Source organism: Mizuhopecten yessoensis, unplaced genomic scaffold (assembly GCF_002113885.1).
Source record: "Mizuhopecten yessoensis strain PY_sf001 unplaced genomic scaffold, ASM211388v2 scaffold9651, whole genome shotgun sequence".
Taxonomy (NCBI): domain Eukaryota; kingdom Metazoa; phylum Mollusca; class Bivalvia; order Pectinida; family Pectinidae; genus Mizuhopecten; species Mizuhopecten yessoensis.
Genome location: NW_018408154.1, coordinates 1,169,314 through 1,188,830, shown reverse-complemented (window position 1 = coordinate 1,188,830; position 19,517 = coordinate 1,169,314). Strand labels below are relative to the sequence as shown.

The window sequence follows — 19,517 nt, the reverse complement described above, 5'->3', positions numbered from 1 at the left end:
TCACACTTTCTACTCAAACAAGAAAAAAGAATTTCAAAGAAATTGTGAGTTCTGAAAAAAATGTTCTTCATCAATTTTTTCACTTTAATCCTTTTACCAAATTGGAAAAAATATCTAAATCTCATTGTCCAATGGGCCAAATTTTGTTATCATTTACAGAAGGAGGAAATCACTTGGGTTAATAATTGATTTGCTTCATTCTCATCTGTTAAACACTGGAGGTTAGGGTTGTATCGTTGTGTCATTGTCAGTTCAGATTACCAGTGCGCTACTGAGGAAGCCATAATACATGAATTCTGATGCTTTTTTAATAACAATATAGCCCTACACATGTTTCGTACAGAATGTGTTACACACCGACAAATAAAACCTGAGCTGACAGTGTTTTGTAAACAAAGCTTCGATCCTCCGGGATCGTGATCTACTCGGCTGCTACTTACACTGGTTGTGATACTGTATTGTCCATCCCTAGTCTCACGAGTATACAGTTAAGCCTCTTTTTCTGTAACTGTCAACATTCTAAACTGTAACAAAAATATCTCTGAATGGTAAAGATTGACAATGATAATGATAAAGAGACTCAATATATGGCCTCAAAGGTACAGTCAGACGGGACGGTGTATTGGAGGCGTATAATAGGATGTCTGGGCCTCAGACAGCTCAGTATATGCAGATGAATGAGATGAAAGAAACCGAAGAAACAAATGTACAGCTCATCATCTAAAGGCTGACAAATACACTTGTACACGGAATTGGAAACATGCGAAATCATTAAATCTGATTACGCAGACAGACTTCTCAAAACCTCCAACATACTGACTGAATACTTTTTAGGTCAGAGACCTATACAAGTATGTGAGCTTATATCTTATTATCGCATCTTACACAAACTTAGAGCAAATTTACAGTCCGAGCTCTTTCAGAAAAAAACCTGTCTGGAAACGCTAGAACACTCTTTGAGAATATGAACAATGTGGAAAGGTGTAGGTCCTTTTATCCTGCCAAGGTGTTTGATGGCTTTGCTAGTTTTGAACACAAGAATATCTAGAAAGGCTTGTAGGAAATGTTTGAGGGCATGCATTAAACTTTCCTGAAAAGTTTAGGCCCTGTATGAGGATAGGAAATATCTGGAAAGGTCTAGACCCTATATGAGGATAGGAAATATCTGGAAAGGTCTAGACCCTATGCGAGGATATGAAATATCTGGAAAGGTCTAGACCCTGTATGAGGATATGAAATATCTTGTTAATCTAGCTTAAACAATTGTTTGAGGATTACCTGTTTGGAAAGTTTAAGGCTTTGATCGAAGACATGTAACATTTGGAAAAGTTAAGGTCCTGTTTGAGGGGATGAACCACTGGGAAAAGCTTCCAAGATGTTTTAGGACATGAACTCTAAGGTGATCTAAGGAAAGACTTGAACCAACTGTTTGAGGATGTAAAACTAGTATCTGGAAATGTTGAAGACATAGAATCATTCAGGCATGTGCCCCTTTTTAATGATTGAATAATGATCTAATGCTTCACCAACACATAAACTTTGTGATGCATACAGATCTTTTATGACCTAATTTAAACAAAAATTATTATTAAAAAAAACACCAAAAAAATGCAATTAATTCTTCTTTACTGTTTAGTGCTAAAAATAAATGAAACTATTGTTGAATCAAATTATTCTAGGAAGTGATTTTTTTTTTTATCTTTGTACATATCAGTAAAGTAAGGCTGTTAAAAATAAAGACATTATAAGGCAACAGCAGATAGAATTGAAAGCTATCTTTGTAAATCTCATTAAATTCCATAAGAAAGGAAATTATCTGAGTTGATATCAGTGTTTTGTGCCTGTTTTAAGGCATACAGGCATGCCACAAGTTTGTCTCAGTATTTGGGGCCAGTGTTTCAGGACATGGTACCACTTTATAGTACAAGTACCAACCATGACAAAAGAAAAAGAAATACAGCACAAATAGCCAATTAAGATAAATGCTGCTCCCTTTATATATGATGTTGTGGTATCTGGTTTGGAGATAAGGTAAAAGTGTTGTGTACAGAAATTACATCAGGTTACCACTGGAAGGGCACCTGCCAACAACTCAATTAGCCTCCAGCCCAACACAGCTACACACAATTCTGTGTAATACAGAACTTCACTCATCTCACAATAAAAATAACTCGTTCATCATCTATTATACAATAATAACAGCTATTTGTCACCTTGTAAATCGTAGAATCTATCAGAAATTCAGAATCACTCACACACTTTCGTGTATAAGAGGACTGGAGGGCTGTATTCTTTCAGATTTAATGGGGCGTTCTCAGTGTATCTCGTGATCAGGTCACACAGGTGGAACATTTCCTGATCATTCAGACGAAATTCAGGATAATTCAGATAATAGGTCAATTTTAAAACTTACACACATTTTTAAATTACCAGCCGAGTTATAAACAGATAATTTATACCAAGATTATAACATATTATAAGAACTTTTACTGGAAATAAAACTCACTTTATAATATCTAGCACACAAGTATGCTTCTGTTAGTGACCAATCAAGACTCAAGATCCAGTACTCAAGTCTACCAATAACTTTCCTAACACGATCAATTAAATGACTGGATGGTTCAACAAGGAACAGGGAAGGGAAAACTGCAATTTCCCGCTAACTTTTGGCAATATTTTGACAATGTTTAACTACCAGAGAGATGTAAAACATACTAATGAATTTTTTCCAGTGTAAATGAAGTTCTGAAGTTGAATTCCCATGATACCACAAGTTCAGCAAACATTGGTTTACCGTAATATAGACAGATGTTCACTTAGCTTCAGCCAATGATAAGTATAGCCATCAGGATGTGTGTGTGTGTTTGTGCTTATCTATCTATCTATCTTGTGACACCTAGGTTAGACTTTGTGTTAAGCTTCATTACTCTAATCCTCATTAATAGGCAGTCCAACAATCACTTAAGGATCCCTGTCCCACTGTTCCCTATATATAGTTACCTCCCCTTAACTTCTGTAAGGGTTCTGTGTTCCCTATATATAGTTACCTCCCCTTAACGCCTGTTAGGGTTCTGTGTTCCCTATATATAGTTACCTCCCCTTAACTTCTATTATGGTTCAGTGTTCCCTGTATATAGTTACCTCCCCTTAACTTCTGTTAGGGTTCTGTGTTCCCTATATATAGTTACCTCCCCTTAACTTCTGTGAGGGTATAACTGTAGCACAATTGAGCCGTTAAGACACTTCTGTTGACCAGGTAGCACATCTTGTAATATCACTCTAACTGATTGTATATCTCTGAAGTCCAAGGATTGAATCCTGTATAGCCCTGCTGCTGATATTTTCACTCAAAACCTTTTCATCTTTATTATTTCTCATAAAAGTCCCACAAGATATGGTTTTCTTCAGTGATGATTTCTCAAAGCTATAGTCATGCCAGGAAACAACGATTTCCTAACACTAGAACTTCGTTACAGTTTTGGCAGTGGTATTAGTCTATTTCTATCAATGGGGAGTGAGGAGGGGGTGTTAAGTATGGGGAGTGAGGAGGGGGTGTTCAGTATGGGGAGTGAGGAGGGGGTGTTCAGTATGGGGAGTGAGGAGGGGGTGTTCAGTATGGTTTTGTTTGGTGATACGTAGGTAAAGATAAATCCCCCATATATGTATCACCCACCACAAATATCAGTACATCCTTAGTGCAGACACCCCAGGCTAGATCTAATCACAAACATCGGCCTCATTACATGCACATCAAACTGACCAGTCCAGTGAATCAGCGGCCATTAGGAGATATCAAAGTGGCCAGTGTTTCTGTAGTGTAATTACCTGCCTCATTTGGAACATGAAGCAGAATTAATCACACCTTTACTGTCATGTGAACTCTGCTATAATCAATTAGGTACACTCCATTATAGCTATATCTGGGGTAACTAGGTACAACATTGACACATTACAGGATACATATCACAGACATACTTCACACAGTCAACATCATTAACAGACAAGAGGAAGAATGATCATAATTAGGTGGACAGGGGTGACGAACCAGGCCTGGTTCTTGTTCTAGTTGAGTTGAGGTCTACAACAGGTTTCACAAGAGATGAACCTCACTTTGATGGCAACTTCAGGATTGACACAGCTTAATTGCTCCTAATTCTGAGAGTAGCACCAACAACAGGAGCAAAAACTGCATCAAACCTCTATTTGGTCCTAAAATGATTGTATTGATATTGATTAACCAGGGGTGTACTTGATGTACAAACCTTGGTTAATCCTAAAAACAAAACCCCAGGTTAAACCTAGAAACACAGCCTCTGCTTATAATCCTAAAGTATAGGTCCTGGTTAACCCTAGAACTACAACCCCTGGTTAGTCCTACAAGTACAGACCCTAGTTAATACTACAAGTAAAGACCCTAGTTAATTCTTCAAGTGCAGCCCCTGTTAATCCTACAAAAACAGCCCCTGGATAATCCTAAAAGTACAGCCCCTGGCTAGTCCTAAAAGTACAGCCCCTGGCTAGTCCTACAAGTACAGCCCCTGGTTAGTCCTATAAGTATACAAACCCTATTTATTCCTAAAAGTATAGCCCCATGGTTTATCCGTCAAGTACTGTCCCTGGTTAATCCTAAAAGTACAGCCCCTGGCTAGTCCTATTAGTACAGTCCCTAGTTAATCCTAAAAGTACAGTCCCTGGTTAATCCTTCAAGTACAGACCCTAGTTAATCCTAAAGTACTGTCCCTGTTAATCCTACAAGTACAGCCCCTGTATATCCTATAAGCACAGCCACCGATTAATCCTGCAGTGTTTTTTCTGGTGACTGTACATGTTTGGGGCTGCAGATAATGGGCCCCATTCCACATTCCCAATTGAAACTATTTCATATCTAAGCCTTGTTCTCAACATTTGCAGTTTATTCCTAAAACTTTCCTTCCTAATTGGTATATATGTTTTTTCCCAAAATGAAACCAAAGGGTCCTGCAGTCCCAAATTAATGGAAAACAAGAGGCCCAATTGGCCTGCATCGCTCACCTGTTATGAATCGCAAACTTCTAATCTTAAAAGTGGACTAAAATACAGCTACAGGCAGAATAACAGTGTTTGATTCATAAGAACATATTAAAAGATTTAAACATATGACGCCTGTGACCTTGAATGTCGAACAAGGAGATTAGGTTGAAAGTGTGTCGAGGTCATTCATTTGAACAAACTTGGTAGCCCTTTATCCCAGCAAGCTACAAGCCCAATATCAGTAGCCTGGACCTTTCGGTTATTCAGAAGAAGTCGTTTGAAGATTTTACGACATTTAACCCATGTGACCTTGAAAGTGGGTCAAGGTCGTTCATTTGAACAAACTTGGTAGCTCTTCATCCCAGCATGCTACTGGTCAAATATCATGAGCCTGGACCTTTTGGTTATTGAGAAGAAATTGTTTGAATATTTTAAGACATTTGAACCCAGTGACCTTGAAAGATGGTCTAGGTCACTCATTTGAACACACTTGGTAGCACTTTCTCCCAGCATACTATAGGCCCAATATCATCACCCTGAGCATTTTGGTTATTCAGAAGAAGTTGTTAAAAGTTTTTAACATTTTTGACCCCTGTGACCTTGAATATCAGTGAAGGTTATTTATTTGAACAAACTTGATAGCCCTTCATCCCAGCATGATTCTGGCCAAATATCAACATATTGGTCCTTTTAGTTATACAGAAGAAGTTGTTATTGGTCCTTTTAGTTATACAGAAGAAGTTGTTTAAAAAACTTTTAAGACAATTGACCCCTGCGACCTTGAATATGAATGAAGGTCATTCATTTGAACAAACTTGGTAGCTCTTCATCCCAGCATGCTACTGGCCAAATATCATCACCCTGGGCATTTCGGTTATTCAGAAGAAGTTGTTTAAAGTTTTTTACATATTTGACCCTGTGACCTTGAATAAAGGTCAAGGTCATTTATTGCTTCTGGCTAAATATCATCACCCTAGGCCTTGCGGTTATTAAGAAGAAGTTGTTAAAGTAAAATATTGATGCCGGCCGGCCTGACGGACGGACGCACTTTACCATAAGCTCACTTGGCCCTTCGGGCCAGTTGAGCTATAAAAGCTGTCCTAGAAAGTGCAGCCACTGGATGGATGATCATGAAGTAGAGACCCTGGTCAATCCTGGTGTAACCAGAAGTACTGCCACTGGTACAGTTGACTTTATTTTCATCATCTTTTTTTCATTTTTTCTAATTCAATGAAATTCCCAACATTTTGACTTCGCCTTTTTTTAATTTAACTACCCTGGTAATATTGCATAGAACAACTTAAACTTCGGTATTTCAGATTTGTCAAAAAGGGATCATTTTAAGTACTTTCTTAAAAAAAAATTGGGGTTTATATTTGTCATACATTTTCTTCTCCAATGAAGATCTTGAAAGGTATAGGTAAGTAAGGATAATGCTTATTCACATATTTTAAAGAAGAATACTCAAACACAAATCTCAGGTGTAATCTGTAACGAACATAGTACACTTACTACATTAATTCCAATAAACGTACATCAGGTTAGATCAGTGATGTCACATACTTGATTTCTACCTTTACTTGTAATTCCCCCAATCAAAACAACAATATTGACAGAGGATTGTTATTGTGGGTACTTATTGTTTGTTATTAGTGTAAGTCTAAGCTCAGGAAGGTTAAGTATGGCCCGATCTGTGGTCTAATCCGCTCAGCAACACAAGTCTCTAACTCTGATCAGTGGTCAGTCTTAAGACGTGTCTCCGGAGAATGAAGACCATAATAGCACTAATCTGACCTGCCACACTAAAATATCAAGGTAATACCAATCTGTATCCCAAACAGGACTTTTCTCCTATTGACATGTCAGCTAGATTTACCTAAGCCTTAAGGTCATATGTGTACTAATACATTATATCTGTAAACATGTAACGACATTCTTAAGGTTTTTTTCTCAGGAATCAAATTTAATCTTGGTCAGATCTGTTTATACACAATATACATATATAAATATATGTTGCTGAAGGAAATTAAAATTCCAGACTAAAGAAAAGTATTTATAGTTTCATATAAGTGATTTAATCATAGTAATTAAGGTACACAAAAGGGAAAGTGATACTGATATAATGTACCTATATCAGAAGTACAAGAGGAACATTAGGAAATAATAATGATTTCCCTTTGATTACCAAATAAATTACATGAGAATTGCTGATAATTTTCACGAATGTGAAGGACAAGTGAAAACAGTCGATATTTTCTGTCATCAAACTAAAAACTATATTTAATTTTGGCATTTAACAGAAAAATCATAAAATGTTTCTATGCCATATCAACCTGAGACCTCCATGTCATCCCAAGGGGCTGGAGGGACTCTACATCATTTTAGTCTGCCCTGCTAAATCCCCTTCATAGTGACAGATGTGGAAAACGTAACCTTACCCTTGGAATCATGTAACACATCATGAATATTTAAATCACCTTTCTCCTTGCTCACTACCCATGAAATTCAGTGGAAAGGGTGTGATTGTCATGTCATAGATATATATATGTATAATTGAAGATTTCCAGTAGTGGTTTTTTTCCAGGTATTGTATTCATACAGTTTTGTTATTCCAACAACTGCAAATTAAAGCAGCCAAATGGAACAGCAAAACAGTGAGATATCTTTACATTATATCTGGGAATTCTCGTGTTCCTAGCTACTTGATGTCAGGAATTAGTTTTAAATCGAAAATACATCAAAAATGTATTTGTCTTTAAATTAAAATTTGGGTTTCAAGAAACCACAAGACAACAACCCAAACCCTCCATCAAAATCTCCTTAACATACAAGCGTGTTACGGTACTAAAATCATCTCAACATTTTCAGTGAAATATTTCATTAATATCTAAGTTAAGATTGAAGGTTGAGAAGTGAACTGGAGTGATGTTTAGCAAACAATCCTCTCAGTCTGACTGATCTCACTACAGGGATAAATCATATAAAAGGAAAGATTGAGCAACAACATCTAGATTAGGAGTGTATTTACAGTACCGGGGTATACATGTTTCATAATTATGTCTATATATAAATATATACACTGATTAGTGATAACTGGAAAAAAAAATCACTGCAGTTTAATTTTCGCCTTCCTAAATGAGGGCAAATTTATAATTTAACATTTGTAAACAAAAGAATAAACCGATATGTATATAGTAATTAAATGTTAAGAGCGATTTTAATATCAAATAAATAAATAAATATACAACATTTGATATAGCGCCCTATCTAGCTAACATAAGCCACTCTAAAGCGCTTTACAGTACATAGATATACAATTTTATTCAGTCAATATAATTAGCATATATATTAATCAATACAACTTAGAGGAATTCGCAGGAGCTGCCTTATCAGGCGCTAACTAGTAGTCCTATGCCACCTGGCTAATATCTCCCTATGTGTTGGCGTAAACAGATTTTATCGTTGAAGGGTGAAAAGTCTGGGCACAAATTTCCAGTTTAGAGTATGTGTCATCATTAACTTGGTACCTTTGACAGACTCCTAGAGACCATCTGGGTTCTTATTGTGGTGTACTTTATATTTTGTGTGCAAACTATAAACATACTTGCAAAAAAATTAAACAGATTGACACTAATTATATGTTCTTATTGCTGTCTAGCTAATTTTGGACAAATTTAAAATTCAATGTAATAAGATTGCACAACTTGCTCAAACAAGACTCCACCAATTTTCTCATAATCATATTCAAAAAATTACAATACTGAATGTTTAAAAATAACACCTTTTAACATTTTGTACCACAAAGTTGTTGTTGTGTTCTCATAAATTATGTAAATTATTTTAATAGGTATTAAAGTGAACTATGCTGTACAAAAAAACAAGGTCAATATGATACTCCATGCACACACAGAGTATAGAATTCTAATACCTCTATATCATTAGGCTACCAGGCACCTGGTTATGGATGCATGAATAATGTATTATCATCTACATAGCCATAAATGCTGGCTCCCATACAGCATTACAGGCCCTAACTTGTCATATCAATATTAACGTTTTTGGGTGGAACTTATTACTTCAGAGAAAACTTGTACGAAAATTAACTGATCACAATAATAATAATAATATACAACATTTGATATAGCGCCCTATCTAGCTAACATAAGCCACTCTAAAGCGCTTTACAGTACATAGATATACAATTAATACAATTAGGATATACAATTTTTGAAGAATTCGCAGGAGCTGCCTTATCAGGCGCTATACTACTAGTCCTATGCCACCACAATATCTCCATATATGTGTATGCCTGCGTGTGTGCTGGAGATGTATTGTGTTGTTTATAGGGCCAAAAAAATATAGTCTGTTTAGGGTTGCATTGGCAAAAAAACGAGGGTAGGTAGGTCAGATTATTTTTTTTTGTATCTTTTTGGTCATGTGATTATTACCCTACTATTGTATGTAAAACAAAGAATTACATAAACAAGGTTTATTTGGAGGCAAATTGTGCTCCATATAATGACATTTAGCGCCAACACGGAGCTGCACTTCTAAAATTCGAAAATCAACGGGTTTAAAAAAAAAAAAAAAACGTTTTGGGTCAGCGGTAAAAAGCTAGGGACGGTCGGGAACCCTAAACAGACACCTTTTTATTTTTGGCCTAGTGGGATTGTGCTTCCAACGTCATCTTTTATAGTGCCACCTCACTTGAATGCTACATCACAGATACCTAACATCCACCCCAGACCATTTTATACTCCACCTGGGTTGTTAGAGTTGTGCGGGCAGGAGAATAAAACTTTCTCTGATATTTCATGCTTATGACACATCGGGGATCGAACCCCGGCCGCCTGCGTGGAAGGCAGAAGTGTTAACCACTCGACCAATCCGCCCATAAATGCTTCTGTATACAAAATTTAACATCTCAATAAAACTATACACTAAAGATTTACAACATTTTTATATCCAAATTCATCTAGATGAGGAAAAAACCCTGAAATACATACTTCTACAGTATATATCAACGGTGTGAAGTGTTTAAAATATGGAATGTATGGAAAATTGTATCCAAACCAAGTTTTGTAAAGTCGAAAAAAATACTACCTAAACTAAAACTTGTAGAGTCTGAAAAAATATATAAACAAAACCTTGAAATGTCTGAAAAACTGCATAAACCAAATCTTGAAAAGTCTGAAAACTGTGCACACCAAACTTTGTATGCATAGTATGTCTAAAAATTCTGTCTCAACAAAACATTGACGAGTCTTTAAAACTGTCTAAACCAAACCTTACATAGTTCCAAAAACTGTCTGAACATCACCTTGCATATTACGCCTTTGCGTATTGCAGAGTTATCTTCTCTTGGGAGCAGGTATTGATTGTTACGTCACTTTTTTGTGAGAGTAACGTCATCAATTTTTGAGAAAACATCGTCATTTTCTCACACAAACCAATGACGTAACAATCAATACCTGCTCCCAAGAGAAGATAACTCTACAATATGCAAAGACGGAATGGACTGGAAACTATCAAAACGAAATCTTGTGTATTCTATAAAAATTGTCTAAACGAAATCTTGTATAGTCTATAAAAATTGTCTATATAAACCATACCTAGCTAGCAAACTGGAAAACTATCTAAACCAAACCTTGTCGATTGTAAAAAAAACTGACTAAAAGAAACACAATTAAATCTCATAACTAATTAGTTTTGTCAAGCACAGTTTTTACTTTTCCCTGCTTAAATGGAAGGGATCAGAGAAATTAATCATTACATGGTAAAGAATTGGCTTTAGAAGAAGATATTGATCTGCCCTATGACATGTGTACGCTTCGTAATCAATAACCCCTTTGTTGTCGCTGTCTTCATTCTACACAAATACTGGTTTTATTGAAGATAACCCTTTGACTGATGGATATCTTATAGAATGCACTGTTGTAATATGTACCACCTTAGATCTGGTATCATTTGTCTGAGTCAGGAACCACACACAGTATTGGTGGAGGCGATCAGTGACCAGGAAATGTGGCACCTTACTCGGTTCATTAGGTAACCACTTACATGGATAAGTTTGAAAAATAAATAAATGTGTACAGTCATGCTTACCCCGGGACATCAATACCTCAGGTACATAAAACTTGTATGTGTAGGAGAAAAGTTCACATTCTCAGGAGATACAATTCGAAGACAAAATTTCACTGACATCAAATTCTAGATAATAGAAACTAGGTTGACAGCGATAAGTCCATTCTTTGTCTTGTAACCGTGTCTGTTTAGTATAAACAACACCTAATCTATAATGCACAAATCTATTTGGTAAAATTCTGTGACTCTCTACAAAAGCAGTGTTGTATGTCAGATAACCCCCCCTCCCCCTCCACAACAACGATGACATGATAATGAAGAATAATGTCCTTTATTGTAAGTGTTAATTGTCTTGGAACGAACTGTTCCGTCAGTGAAAGAAATAGTTACCTCAGATTTTCCCTGCGATATAAAATGATATTTTGTTTTACAGAAAGTTGTGCACACTAATCTGACCTTAGAGCTTGTTAGTAGTTTTCTCTTCCTCTCCATTGAGGATTAAAATGAGTGTTGCTTACAGATTGTTATTAATATATATATATAAATATTTCTTTGTACTCCTCAACATATAGAAGTATGATGACAATACATTCAGTTTACACCTGTTATCATATAAAAAAATAATACAGTAACGCAATTTCCTCCAAAACTAGGCATAAATAGTGTTTTTTCTGTCAAAGATATATGTACCTTATACTGTAATGAAAGCAGACTGTAAATTTATAAAATTCAAACATTAAGAAATCCCCAGATGAAGTCTGATCCATTATCTACTACAAAGACCAAGTTGGACTAGTTATTTGATTTACGTACGTAAGATTCTATTTAAGTACAGGGAAAAGGGTTTTAATATATCATGTTTTCTAATACGCAGTGTCTGTATATTAGTTGAAGGTGATGACTTCCCCAACGAAAAACCTGAGTAATTGTCTCCACCATATAAATAAAACTGATTAATTACGGCCATTATGTGCCCAGGATATTTACATTTCAGGAAAATGTGACAACTTGTAAAGAGAAACACAAAATGAATATTCGGGAAAAAAATGAGAGATTTCTTTCTGTCATCTGGGTGATGATACAGGACTTCTATAATAGGACTGAATCAAAAAAAAACATTATACATTTAAAATCAATCTGACCGAAAAAATAATCATCAAAAGTGAAATCAGATAAACGATGAATTGCTGAAGTGCTAACGACTATTAATGGCAGACGCTAGGTCACATCCCAAACCTATTACCGATACACAGTCAACAATTACCTCAGCAAAACAGGGGTTATTTACAGCTGTATGTCAAAGGAGGTAAGTAAGTACAGGTAATTTTGTTTATAGATATATTCAATAAGGAAGGGATTCAGATTATTACAACATTTTAAATTTGGTAAGAATGAGAGACAGTAAACTGATTTATTTTAGTTTTTGGTTTTTCCTGGATTATACACAGTTGGTATCTGACATATCATTACAACATCACAGATATGTGACTCTCAATGGGTATATAGCCCTACCTGATATATACTCAAGCTGTATCCATGTATAATAACTGAGGTACATCACTTCTTTGTACCTGTCTAAACTGAACCCTACACATAAAGAAATGTACTATTACCCATGTCACACAGAACACACAGAGAAATTTAACATTTCCCACATCACACACAATTACCTGTCTAAACCGAACATTACAAACACACAGACACTTAAAATATAATTCTCACATCACACAGAACTGCCTGTCAAAATTGAACCCTATCATTCACACAGACAGAAACTTACCTGTCACACATCACACAGAACAACCTGTCTAAACAGAATCCTACACAAACAGAACTACCTGTCTAAACAGAACGCTACACCAATTACCCTAACCCTACTACTACCTACATCACACAGAACTCACAAAGAAACCTACCTTTTCCCCATGTAACACACAACTACCTGTCTAAACCGAACCCTCCAAACACACAGACACTAATACCATATAATTCTCTCATCACACAGAACTACCTGTCCAATCTGAACCCTACACAGACAAACACACACACACATACCCACACAAAGAAACCAATTCCTACATCACATAGAAGTACCTGTCCAATCTGAACCCTACACAGACAAACACACCCACACACACCCGCACAAAGAAACCAATTCCTACATCACATAGAACTACCTGTCCAATCTGACCCCTACACAGACAAACACACACACACACACACACAAAGAAACCAATTCCTACATCACATAGAACTACCTGTCCAATCTTAATCCTACACAGACAAACACACCCACACAAAGAAACCAATTCCTACATCACATAGAACTACCTGTCCAATCTGAACCCTACATCACTGACCTCCCACATCACAAAGCACTACCTGTATACTGAACCCTTAACACACATGGGAATTAGTGTAAAGGATAAAATCTCCTAGGCCACTTCACACTACCTGTCTAAAAATCATACAAACTCACAGAAACTTGTGTAAAGTATACCATCACTCAAGGGCATGAATTAACACCTGTCTAAAGCAAACCCTAACATAACAGCTAAACATCTATAAAGTATGTTGTCACCTTGTCACACTGCACATTCTTTACAATGCAAACATATGTATGTAATACTATAAACATTGCAATACACTAGAACCTCAAAAGTCAGGAATCCGAGTGATATCTGGAGAAATTACAGATGCTTATTTAATTAACTAGATAGGACAACTTTATCTTTCAAATTGATTGTTTTGCACAGAAACTAATTAATCTAAATTAACAAGCTTTTTTTCCACAGTAAATATAATTTGTGAGCAAGAGAAATATGCTGATTGAATTAGCAACACTTCGAGATGAAAATATCTTTATTGATTTGCTTATCTTCTTTGTCAGTCAATCGTAATAATGACACTAAAATCAGTTGAGTAGTGGCTGTCTCGGATCTATAAACACAGGGTTATTGAGTTTGGGTGATAATACCATCTGTATACTTCACAAGCACACCATATACATCTTACCTTCATCTCATTCAAATCATAATGCTACCATAATTCACTGGGTGTTTCTTTTTAATAAAAGCAATCAAAATGATTCAGGTATTTAAATGCGTAAATAATCCCACAGTATTGCAGTTTCGGCTATAAGTTAGTAAAGCTACTGAACCGTCCTGTGTCTCCTTCAGGTTAGAAATGATGATGTCAGTGATGTGTATCCATGCAAACACTGCTCCCTTTTTTTCACTATTCCACTGATTTCCCACACATGCTAGTACCCAATTTTATATCTGGGTAGACTAATAAGATCTAAGGAAATGTTCCACTACATTTACAGCTAGGTAGACCTATAGGACCTTCACAAAGCAATCTAACCTAGTGTTTGTAGAGTTGTCTCTATACCGTAATCAAATTAAAGAATCATGCCATGATATCCAGCAGACAATTCTAAACTCTTGGGCTAATATCAGGAACTAAAATATGTTACATCTTAGCTAGAATTCATTTATAATTGACACATGCAGATATAAATGTGTATTTTTCTTTGTTTTCATCTATTTTATGAAACAAAAAAGCACTTCCAAACCTGTCTAATTGGGCAAACAGGAAGTTTCTTATTATCTCTACTGATGGAAAACATACCACTTCCTTACATCGGACCCCCCAACCCTCCCTATAGATGCAGCAGCTTCTTGTAGGCAGATGGCCATGGCAACCATATATCTCTCTAATGAGATGGTCTTCATTACAATAATAATTTCATTTGGGGATAATTTTTGTTACCATGGAAACAACTTTCATTAAAAGAGAAGGTTGGGAACATTCCTGAATGGGAATGCATGCAGGGATGGTATTAGCCTTATAATATTGATCTAACCTGCCTATACAGTGGAATGATACACAGTATTCTAATACACCACAACATCAGGTAATGATGGTCGTTATTCTGCATCCCAGATAATGATGGTCGTTATTCTGCATCCCAGGTAATTGCAGCTGGTAAAATACATTCACTACTCCATGTAAACAAGCCTAAACCAAAAACCTAATTGATACTGCGATAAAATATGTATAACAGTGTGTTAAATACCTATAATCGTTTAAGGCTATAGCTACTGTATATCTCCAGCAATGTAAACAGAATGTGTGTCACTTCAACATACATCTGACACCAGGGAATTACAACACGGCTATTTTTGTACCCCAGGGAGAGATGTCTGTCTGACCTAGTGTTGAAGTCATCCTGTATATTTACCTGGCTCTGTTCAAACAAAATATTACTTTCTTTAAAAGGAAAGAAGTGGACATATTTTTATCTTCATGCTAGCAAACTCACATTTCCAGTCTACAAGCTGTCACTGTCTTTAAAAAATAAAAGTCTGAAGTATACCCTCACATATCACATAGCTGTCTATATGATAATATACAAAGTACCTATTTATGTCTATAATATCTATATAAATCTACATGTATATGTATACCTATGTCAACGATTATACGTTATCATTTCATGATAAAACCCTAGAAAGGACTTGACCCTATCCAAACCACAAAAATGTTAAGGTGTTATATCAATGTTACAGGTTAACATTGTACAGGTATGGTGTCTGAAACCTAGTCATCAGATATACACCCTTCACATACCCAAAGTACTGGCAAAATAGTCGGTCATAGAGTACATAATGTTGTACATGATAAAACACAATTAAACTGATACAGATGATCTGTTGCTGATACAGACACTATGTTAGTACTAATACTGGGAAACGTGAGTGTAATTTGATTGATTTTACACTATATTGCCGACAGTGACAACACGGAAATCATTATAAATATCATTTTATTAGAATGAAGTTTTATTAATATAACCACAGACGTTGATTATCTAATTCCATGGTAAAACTGATGTCATTAGTGTTTGTCTGCTCACTGTAGTAAAAAAAACAAAAAATCCTTCTGTTTTGACTCTGTCAGTTCTTTGGTTCGATATGATGCCACCTGGGTCTGCTGTTAGCTGTCACAGAGAAATGATAAGTCTTGTCGAGTAAAAGGATATAGTGTTACATAGACCAATAAAGACCAGTGTGTTATGTAGGTAGTGGTGTAGGTATTGTGACTTACCTGAGGAACTCCTGGAGACAGATGTCACAGAAGGTGTGGCCGCACGAGGACACCCTAACAGCCTCCCTCACCGGCAGACGACACAAGGGACAGATACACTTTCTCCGAGGGCGGTCCACAAATGTCCATGTGTAGCCTGGCATTGTACACCACCATAAGTAATATATATATATGTACACACGGCGGCGGTCGGCGGGCCGTCTGCTAGCTCCCACCATGTGCGCCTGTTTACCTCGCGCTGCTCGCGGGACAGATGGATATGCTTATGATTGTTTCCGGGTCATGTGGCACGCGTCAAATTGCCATAGCTTTACCTAACATTAGCTGTGTGTAAAACTAACTTGTAAGGCAACGTGCGCGCCACCCAGCTTCATATAAGGTTTTCTTTTCTTGATTTCAGATACACTCACAATAAAAAGTCAATGATTAAACAGTTTATTGACAACTGACAAACAGTCGACATTACGTCACCGAATGTGTCTCTCGAAGGATAATCATTTCCGGTTTTCCCAAACTAGAGACATATATATACATGTTTACTATGTCTCTGCCCAAACCATTAAAATCTGAATTTCATTATATTTGTTCGTGTAATTTTGTAAATACGAATAGTTAGGCTAAAGACTTAATTTAGTTTACTGAAATACCACGCACGAACAATAGCGCTGTCCTCTTATGGCGTAAGATGTTAATCATCTACCAGACTCATCTGCCTCGACGTTTTGTTCCGATTGTTCGCCGCTAATACTTCTATCTTTTCTATACAGCAACGGAATTAGATTATAATTCTAAATGACCCAAAGTTCTTGAAAACGAAAATATAGGTATTAGCAAAAGTCGTGTAATTTATTCAACTTTTACTTATTCTTAAATTCCTAAATCCTGAAATTTAAATTGTTTTTGTGTTGACTCCGATATATTAGGCCTAGCCTTAGGCTTGCTTTTAGATTGATTACTTCCGGTGACGCATACAACTTCATACAACCTAGAAGGTACTTTACGACTTTGATTATAAAGGGAACAAATTGCTTTAAATAAAAGATTGAATCATAAAAAAAAAATGTAATTATAAAATATAGCGCGAAACCTACAGTTGCTGGACGTTGCTGTCTGATTTGTACAATCAAGACCTGATCTAATTCCGTGGTACAATTGACAATCCACATTTACAGGTCTATCAGTCTGTATCCTTATGATTCACATTTACATACTTCTCATCACAGGTCTATCAGTCTGTATCCTTATGATTCACATTTAAGAGAAAATGTATCACTCTGACAGACACTCTAAAAATAACAATTTACTAGAAGTTGGCAAAATTCGCGTATACCTGATTAGGTAAAATGCATTGTAAAAATGTATAGCACATTTCCAAGATTTAAAGTATCTTACAGTCATATCCAGGGGGTAGTAGGATACGGAGATACCATTTGTGGAGTTTAAAGTTGTAGAAAACTTGAGGCTTTTTCGACAGTTTTATCCCAATTTGGAAATCCCGAGGGCGGCCCTGTTTTCCCTTTCATACAATCTTGGGCATAAAACAGTATATTTCTCCCATTCCAATCACCATGATTAATTCAGAAACAATGAAAAGACAATTTAACTGTATGCACTTCGAAAAGATCAACCCTTAGCGGCCGATTGCTTCGAACCGAAAGTTAGACATTCCAGAATTTCGCCCCGAGGATTGATATTTCTCCGACATACCCTCACGGTTGGATGATTCTCTTTTCCCTAATATTTTAATATCTATGTTTGAACAGATTTAAGATAGACCTTACTTTTTCCATTAAAAACAACAATATGTCTATGAAGTGTTGGAAAGGAAACTTTATAGCGTATAGCGCTATTTAAGTCCACAAGGGGATTTTAGGAAATACAGTATAATATTTCTTCATTTTTTTTTTATTTAACCAGGGCTACATATTTAGACAATGTCTAGTTTACAATATGGCCCTGCATGAAATATACGAACAGTATAACAATGTAGTAAATATAGTAACATCACAGTCAATGTAACTTAAAATTTAGCAATTCTGAAAATATGATTAAATAGTGAACACTTGCATATCACACAAGTGTTACTAAATGACATGGTTAAAGCACTATTATAGTCGCTAATATAGCACAAGGTAAATAATGACAAGATATACACTAATATAGTGTGTATTCAAATGAGACAATGAGGTCGGTGGTGTAAAAGTAATTTAGACATTTGCCTTTAGCTAGAAACAAGATGTAGGAAACTCTACACCTATATCAAAATACCAATATAAGGGAGATAATCACAGATACAGCTGTATGCTATTCATACAATAGATTGAATATTATAAAAGAAATGTTTAGAAATTGAAACTTGCGACTAGTTGTAGTACATATATAAAAGATACGGCTGTATATAGCTAAGCTAAATTGCAGGTATCTGCTTTTAAAAAACCCAACACTACCTGACTTTCAATGGTAAATATATCGAAATTGTTGATAAGTTTTGTTATCTTGGATTAGTTTTAATTATAATGGAAGTTTTACTGTAACACAAGATACATTAGCTTGTCATGGACGGAAAGCATATTACCACTTAAAAATTAAAATGAAACATTTTGCCCTTAACACGGAAACTAAAATGTCTTTATTCGATACATATGTTGCATGTATATTGAATTATGGGTGTGAAGTTTGGGAGCATAATGTATCGCCACAAATTGAAAAAATCCATCTCCTTTTTCTCAAAGACCTAGCTATTAAATGTTAAAGGAAAACTGTCAATACTTCTATGGTTTACTTTGAAACTGGGAGATATTCATTATATGTGCAACGTAAAATGGCCATAATGAGGTATTGGTTAAAATTTCTAAATACTAGTAACTGTGTTTTAAAATCATGTTACGACGCATTAGTCGAATTGAATATCATAAAAACTAATTGTAAAATTAATTGGGTTTATCAAATTAAGCATGAACTATGTAGTTTGGGTTTTAATTATATTTGGACTTGCCAATATGTACAAAATGAAAACCTTTTTTTTGCAAATGTATGCTCAACGTGTTCATGATGAATTTATTCAAGAATTACGCAGTGCTTTTGATGGATCTTCAAAATGTTATTTGTACAAGCATCTTGTTGATACCTTTTGCATCCAGTTCTATCTGACTAGGCCCATTAATATAAGGATAAAAAAGTTATTGAGTCAGTTTCGCATGCAAGCACACAGTCTTAACATAGAATCTGGGCGCTATAATAACATTCCAAGAGGTCAGAGAATATGTACAGTCTGCGATAAAAATGATGTCGAAGATGAAGTACATTTTGTA

General features: G+C 35.7%; 1 protein-coding gene across 1 annotated transcript in view; it reads right to left on the bottom strand.

Moving 5' to 3' along the window:
- Positions 1 to 16,608, bottom strand: part of LOC110458603 (TNF receptor-associated factor 4-like) — a 43,503-nt gene extending 26,895 nt beyond the window's left edge. Inside the window, exon 1 of the mRNA XM_021510378.1 lies at positions 16,207 to 16,608. Coding sequence (XP_021366053.1) covers positions 16,207 to 16,424 — 218 coding nt within the window. The 5' untranslated portion in view covers positions 16,425 to 16,608. The remainder of the gene's footprint in view (positions 1 to 16,206) is intronic.
- Positions 16,609 to 19,517: the final 2,909 nt, after the last annotated feature.